At 43.6% G+C, this 8557-nt stretch overlaps 1 protein-coding gene across 1 annotated transcript; it reads left to right on the forward strand.

The window, feature by feature from the left end:
* Positions 1-6262: 6262 nt before the first annotated feature.
* LOC120942755 (taste receptor type 2 member 8-like) lies at positions 6263-7174 on the forward strand. Its single transcript, XM_040355682.1, has one exon. It carries the CDS (start codon positions 6263-6265, stop codon positions 7172-7174), a length of 912 nt encoding a protein of 303 aa, XP_040211616.1.
* The last annotated feature ends 1383 nt before the right edge of the window (positions 7175-8557 follow it).

Below are 8557 nucleotides of genomic sequence, written 5' to 3' on the forward strand. Positions count from 1 at the left end.
AATGTAGAGGGTCCTTAACTTGGATGTCTAAATATAATCTATAACCTTTTAGTTTGATAGTGTGATAGTCATCAACTTAAGGTGTTTCTTAAAGGGTTAGTTTACTTTTATGCAAAGACCGCCGATGCAGGCAAAGGGCGTTTGTAAATTTGAAACAAACTATGCAGCTCTGACTATCGTTGACTAATGTCCTTGCTATTAAGGATGAGCCAAACACCCCCCGATTAGTTTCGCACCAGAACATGCGAACAGACAAAACATTTGGTTATTGTCATAAAAAGGGTCTGGGGACCCGGGTCCTGCCCCAGGGGACATGTACCATTACAAAAAAAAGTTTTAAAAACAGCAGTTTTTTTGGGAGCAGTGAATTTAATGATGCTTGAAGTGAAAAAAATTAATGAAATATTCCTTTAAATATCGTACCTGCTGGGTGTCTAAAGTATGCCTGTAAAGTGGCGCATGTTTCCCGTGTTTAGAACAGTCCCGCAGCAAAATAAAATGTTCTAAAGGAAAAAGTAATTTAACCACTTAAGTACCCGCTCATGACTATATACGTCCTGTTTTTAAAGATGGATATCTCGGTAACGGCAGCAGCTGCTGCCACAACCGAGATATCCATCTTTTCCTTTGGCGGTCCTGTTAACGATAACGGTGGTCTCAGCGGCGGATTCGCCGCAAAATCACCGTTATCGGCGGCGGGAGAGCCCCCCCCCTCCCGCCGCTCTCGCGTGCCCTCCGCCACTTACCGGAGCCGTCGGCAGTGGCGGAGGCAATCGCGTCCTCTTTCCTGCTTGCTGTGGATGTGAGTGAGGGCAAGATGGCCCCCACCCGTCCCCATAGCATAGCAGGGCAGAAGTGACGTCAAAACGTCAATTCCGCCCATGCTTCTTAAAGCAATATTTTCTTGTTGTCATTTTTTCAAATTACAATTTTTTTATTTATTTTTTGCATTTAAGTCTAAATATGAGATATAAGATCTTTTTGACCCCAGATCTCATATTTAAGAGGACCTGTCATGCTGTTTTTCTATTACAAGGGATGTTTACATTCCTTGTAATAGGAATAAAAGTGATCAAATTATTTTTTCAGTGTAAAAATTTATAAAATAAATAAAAATAAATAAGAAAACAAATAACAATTTTTCATATGTGAGTAGCGCCCGCATATGAAAACGGTGTTCAAACCACACAAGTGAGGTATCACCACGATCGTAAGGCCTCGTACAGACGACCGGACAGTCCGCAGAAAACGGTCCGCCGGACCGTTTTCAGCGGACATGTCCGGTCGGAGATTTCTGTCTGATGGTTGTACACACCATCAGACAGAAATGAGAGACAATCCGCGCGGACAGACAGCGCGGTGACGTGTCCGCGCCGTCGCCGCGACGATGACGCGGCGACGTGCGCGACGCTGAAAGGTCAATGCTTCCACGCATGCGTCGAAGTCATTCGACGCATGCGAGGGATGGCGGCCGGTCGGACATGTACGGTAAGTCTGTACAGACGACCGAACATGTCCGACGGACAGGATTCCAGCGGGCATGTTTCTAAACAAGTTTAGAAATATTTGTCCGCTCGAAAGCGGTCTGGCGGGCAAATGTACGCTGGAATCCTGTCCGATCGGCCATACACACGACCGAACATGTCTGCTGAAACTGGTCCGCGGACCAGTTTCAGCAGACATGTTCGGTCGTGTGTACGGGGCCTTAGAGCGAGAGCAATAATTCTAGCCTTAGACCTCCTCTGTAGCTCAAAAGATGCAACCTATAGAATTTTTTAAACGTCACCTATAGAGATTTTTAAGGGTAAAAGTTTGACGTCATTTCACGAGCGGGAGCAATTTTGAAGCGTGACATGTTGGGTATCATTTTACTTGGCGTAATATTATTTTTCACAATATATAAAAAAATTGGGCTAACTTTACTGTTGTCTTATTTTTTTATTCAAAAAATTATTTTTTTCCAAAAAAAGTGCGCTTGTAAGACCGCTGCGCAAATACGGTGTGACAAAAAGTATTGCAATGACCGCCATTTTATTCTCTAGGGTGTTAGAAAAAAATATATATAATGTTTGGGGGACCACCGCTAAATAAATCCAATCGGACGTAATGTGCGTACGGGGGAGGAGCTTTGTGACGTCACCCGCGTCCTTTCCATTGCCGTTTGTGGCTGTACATCACAGCTACATGCCATGCTTTTTTATGATTTTAATCTTATTCGCTTTACCAGATGGTAGTCCTCCAGTGGATTTCCCTGTGCCTATTGTCCAGTCCAGGATTTTTTGCTGTATAGTGAACTCTTTTACCCTTGGAATAAAATACAAACAGTCTACACTGAGATCGTGTTTTCTGTTGTTTTTTCATATCTGATCGGATTACTTACCACTCTGCTGGATCCATCCGCATCTTCTCTCCTATGCTGAGACCAAGCTGTTTTGACCAGTTGTTAACGCAAATGGTCCATCCCATCTGGTAAGGAAGCATTTCTCTTGTTAGCGGAGGTTACATCACTTTCGTTTGAAGAGTTTTTCGCTGTATCACTGGGTGTCATCTTCAGTTATTTTTATATGGACTTTCATTGCGCTGCACTTACATATTTTTTTCAATATACTGCGTTAAACATGCACTAATGCACTGCAACACACTGCGGTAAATATACACTGACGCACTGCAACCTACTGCGGTAAATATACACTGACGCACTGCAACCTACTGCGGTAAATATACACTGACGCACTGCAATATACTGCGGTAAATATACACTGACGCACTGCAATATACTGCGGTAAATATACACTGACGCACTGCAACCTACTGCGGTAAATATACACTGACGCACTGCAATATACTGCGGTAAATATACACTGACGCACTGCAATATACTGCGGTAAATATACACTGACGCACTGCAACCTACTGCGGTAAATATACACTGATGCACTGCAATATACTGCGGTAAATATACACTGACGCACTGCAATATACGGCGGTAAATATACACTGACGCACTGCAATATACTGCGGTAAATATACACTGACGCACTGCAATATACGGCGGTAAATATACACTAACGCACTGCAACCTACTGCGGTAAATATACACTGACGCACTGCAATATACTGCAGTAAATATACACTGATGCACTGCAATATACGGCGGTAAATATACACTGACGCACTGCAATATACTGCGGTAAATATACACTGACGCACTGCAATATACTGCGGTAAATATACACTGACGCACTGCAATATACTGCGGTAAATATACACTGACGCACTGCAATATACTGCGGTAAATATACACTGACGCACTGCAATATACGGCGGTAAATATACACTAACGCACTGCAACCTACTGCGGTAAATATACACGGACGCACTGCAATATACTGCGGTAAATATACACTGATGCACTGCAATATACGGCGGTAAATATACACTGACGCACTGCAATATACTGCGGTAAATATACACTGACGCACTGCAATATACTGCGGTAAATATACACTGACGCTCTGCAATATACTGCGGAAAACATGCAATTACGCACTGCAATTTACTGCGGTATATACAGTATACACTAAGGCACTGCAATATACTGCAAGATACACATCTAAGTATGGAGGAATCCGGGGTAAAGCTGTCCACATAGACCATCCTCCGCACCACCATCGCCGTCATCCCTTCCACGCTGCGCTCCACGAGTGGTTCAAGCCTCGCTTTCAGGATAGTCTTCCCGGTCACGATTGCAGACTGACAGCGGTGAGAGCCGGCGGTGTGGGGGATGGTCTATGTGGACAGCTTTACACCGGATGCCTCCATACTTAGATGTGCCTCGTTTAATCATCAACCATGTGAGTTGCTAAATGTTGGACCTTCATTAAATGTAACCATATTGCTACAATTAGGGGCACCCCTCTTCTCTTTTATACTCTGGAGCTCCTGCTGGATATTCCTTCTAATCCCCTTGTGGAGGCTTCCATTGGTGGATGGATATTTTATGGTCACACAACCAATCACATTGCTACAGTATAATCTTTTTATATAGACTATAAACTGAAGGACCTATGAATAAATGGTTGTGGAACAAATCATTTGAGTTTCCATTATTTCTTATGGGGGAATTTGCTTTGATATACAAGTGCTTTGGATTGCAAGAATGCTTCCGGAACGAATTATGCTCGCAATCCAAGGTTTTACTGTATCTGGGTATCACTGGGGTCCAAATTAGACTCTCTCATGTTAGCTGTGTCCTGCTAGGCAGGCACAGGATGCAGTGGTGAAGCAGCATTAGGAGTTGTGGCAGCCACTATCTTATGGAAGGCTCTGGCCAGAGCTTCCTTGATGGGCTTGGTGTGGATTTTAGTGTGAACGCCCAGCAGGACAGTGTCGCTGGTGGTTTCTGCAAGTACACTGTGAGCCACTTATCTCAGTCACAGGCAGGGGAGAGGCTGGGTGAGTTCTGCAGACTGTGTTTATCTCCAGTTTGGTGCGGAGCTCTAGGTAGATATATCTTCCTAGCAAGCTTTGTCCATGTGCTCCCAACATTTTCAAAGCTTTTATCTTGCGATTGATAGAGGACTGAACAATTTGACACTGGACTGTCACCACCTCTGGCCTACATCTAGGTCTCCCTGTGCCAAAACTGCATTGCATCTTGCCATGAGCATGCATGTTCAATAAGACCATCATTGAGTGCACCAACACTTCTTAAAGGGCCCCATAGATAGCCGACAGAAGAACAACCCAAAGGACTGCCCCTCCCATAAATCCATTTTGACAATCCCCTTTATTCTCTCTGCCCTTCTCACTGTTTTGAATACTGACAGTGTACAGCCAGTCATATTCCGGCCTTGCATAGCCACCATAAATGCACTCTGGCAGTATAGTTCCTGCGTTTGATAGATCTAGTTTAACTACTGCTCACTGCTGCACTTCAGGTGGTGATGCTCCTGTTTATGCCGGTCTGGATTTTAATTGTCACCTTATGCCTAACCCTTAATGTTAGTCACTTTGCTTGCTTGAATGTGTCGCCTCTGTTGTCGTATTGTGTTGTGCTTTCCTGATTATTAACCATTATTAACCTTCACAAGTGACAATATATAGCACTTCTGTTGGGCACCACATTTCCATTCCAGTATTTACCACGTTTGGGTATTTGTACTCTCAGCTTGGTGTGTCAGAGGGGCTGAGGCAAAGAACAGATGACCCGTCCTATCCAACAGCTCCAACGGGGGTAGCGCTACACTAGGGTGGTTTTCATTGTTGTTGTTATTAATTGATTCGTATAAGAAGAAGCTTCCCCCTCACCATCCACATCTCTAGAATTACACCCATTGGGTGGAAACCATCAGGAGAGGGGCTTATAAGATGATTTATAAGAATACTCAGGGCTTTTTTTCTGGGGGAACTTGGGGGAACTCAGTTCCACCACCTCTTGCTTAGACCCTTTGGTGCCCGCTCACCACAATCACTTGTAAACACAGAAGTCTGGTTTCTGTGTTCACAATTGACAGCTCTGCACTCTGTGTGTAACCCCTGAACTCTGCACTCTGTATGTAATGCAATCCTGGTATTTAATGCCCCTTTAAGACCCTTCTACTGTTTTGTGAAATCTGAACGGGGTTGTGGTTGAGTTCCTGCACCTATTATCTGAGAAAAAAAGCTCTGAGATTACTTCACCATGACTTATGGCAGATACACAGACTCTAATATATAAAAGGGACTCAGATCACCGGAAAATGGAAAATTGTATTTTATTTTGTAATTCAGAATCAAAAATCACAGTACTGAGTGTATATAATAGTCATAGTACTGAGTGTATATAATAGTCATAGTACTGAGTGTATATAATAGTCATAGTACTGAGTGTATATAATAGTCATAGTACTGAGTGTATATAGTAATCATAGTACTGAGTGTATATAATAGTCATAGTACTGAGTGTATATAGTAATCATAGTACTGAGTGTATATAATAGTCATAGTACTGAGTGTATATAATAGTCAATAAGAGACAAACAGCATCCAGTCCTGAAGTGGTGAATTATTTCAGTAGAATGGAAATGAGTCAGAGATTGTATTACACGGGATGTTCTGTACTTTAGGCATTGAAATGAAATCCATCCCGGTTATGCAAAGTCAATCATGAGACGGATCTCTGAAGACTTTTTCCATAATTCCAACTCTAATTCTATCATTCTGTCTGCTATCACTGGACGTGTCCCGTCATCTCTGTCCGGAGATCACACCAAACCTCAACATGATGTCTCCACGCTCTTTATCCATTTTAGTCTGTTCAGTCTTGGGACTGGTCTTGGCAATCCCTTCTAACACTTGTATTGTGATGGGTAATCTGGACATCATCAGAAAGAAAGGGAAGTTGAGTCCCTCCGATGTGATCTTTCTGGGGAAGGGAATTGTGAATATTCTCCTCCAGTGTGTGCTGAGCCTACAGGCAATGCTGTTTGTCTTGTGTCTGGAAGTCTGTTATGTTACAGAAGTACGAGGATTGTTGAACACATCAATTTACTTCCTAATGTATTACAACTTCTGGTTGACCTTCTGGCTCTCGGCTCATTACTGTACCAGCATCACCAATCTCAGCTATGGGTTCTTCATCTGGATAAAGAGAATTGTGTCCAATTTCCTGAGTCCCCTTCTATTCCTGACAGCACTTGGGACGTTCCCCGTTAGTTTTCTGCAGTTCTGGACTTTAAATGAAGAAAGTCTCCAGAACAACACAGAAACCTCTGTTATCAGGTTTCATATCAGTCTCCCCTATTTTGTCCCTCTGACCTTCCTAGGCTGTATTCTGCCATTCTCCCTTAGTCTTCTGTGTCTGGTCCTCACTTTCTCCTTTCTGCTCAGACACGTCTGGAGGGTGAAGAATAACGACTCGGGATCAACACGTCCAAATCTTCAGGCTCATGTCACGGCACTGAGGACAATCTTCTTCTTACTTCTCATTTTTACATTCTTCTGCATGTCTCAGGTTCTTCTGTTTCTTGCAAAATCCACACAGCTCACAGAGTTATTACCTGTCGTCAGTTGGAATTTACAATTATTATCTCCATCGGTTGAGGCCGCTGTCATCTTCCAGGCCAGCAACAAGCTGAGAAGGATCATTCTGAGAAGATTCTGGACCAGAAGCCGGAGAAACACAGAGACCTAAAATGTAGAGGATAGTAACTTGAATGTCTAAATATATACTACTACCTTGTATAGGGATCAACTTAAAATGCTTCTAGAGACAAAGGGTCAGATTCACGTAGAGCGGGCAAAATTTTACGTAACCGGTTTACGTTACACCGCCGCAATTTTTCCGATTTAGTGCCCGATCCACAAAGCACTTACCTGGAAATTTGCGGCGGTGTATCGTAAATAGGTCTGGCGCAAGGCGGCCCAATTCAAATGGGGCGGGTACCATTTAAATTAGGCGTGCTCCAGCGCCGGACGTACTGCCCATGCTCCCGTCGCAAATTTCCCAACGTGCTTTGTGCGAAATTCCGACGCGCCGACGTTTTGTGAATCTCGACGTGAAAAAAGAGTTACGCCGGGAAAATTTAAAATTTTTTAAATAATTCAAAAGCGACGCGGGAAAGACAGGCATACTTTAACATGGTGGAGTACTTTTACGCCATGTTAAAGGTGCACTATCTTTGCGACGGAAATCTAACACTCGCGACGACGTAACGACGGGAAAAAGCTTAGTGGATCGCCGTAACTCCTAATTTGCATACCCGACGCTGGTTTACGACAAAAACTCCCCCCAGCGGCGGCCGTGGTACTGCTTCCAAAGATCCAACAGTGTAAGTCCATTACACCTGTCGGATCTTCTGCCTATCTATGCGTAACTGATTCTATGAATCAGCCGCATAGTTAGAAACAGAGATACGATGGCGTATCAGGAGATACGCCGTCGTATCTCTTTTGTGAATCTGGCCCATAGTGTCTACAAAATAGTGCATAGTTTTATAGCATTATTTTTTTTTTTTTTACTAGTAGTGGCGACGATCTGCACGTTTTTGGGACCATTCACATTTATACAGCGATTAGTGCTATAAAACTGCACTTATTACTGTGTAAATGTGACTGGCAGGGAAGGGGTTAACACAAGGGGGTACTGAATGGGTTAATGTGTTCCCTATTAAGTGATTCTAACTGTAGGGGGAGGGGACTCACAAGGGGAGGAGACCGATGTGTGTTGCTCTGTACTGGGAACACACATCGGTCTCCTCACCTCTGACAGGAGGTGGATCTGTTTGTCCCCTAGAGGGCCGCGAGGAAAGGACGACTATTGACGTCCACCCGGAGGGAGGGTTCCTGCCGGCGTCATATTACTATGGCCCAGTAAGGAAGGGGTTAAGGTAGGATAAAAAAAAAGCAAAATAGGCACTATTGTTTCTGGGCTGTACTACGGGTACAAACAACAAGTAATGCCTTGTACACACGATCAGAATATTTTCATTGGATATTCCAAACATGTGTAGGCCCCATCGGACTTTTTTCCGTCGGAATTTAGAAAGAGAACATGTTCACTTTTTTTCCGATGGAA

Source organism: Rana temporaria, chromosome 6 (assembly GCF_905171775.1).
Source record: "Rana temporaria chromosome 6, aRanTem1.1, whole genome shotgun sequence".
Taxonomy (NCBI): Eukaryota; Metazoa; Chordata; class Amphibia; order Anura; family Ranidae; genus Rana; species Rana temporaria.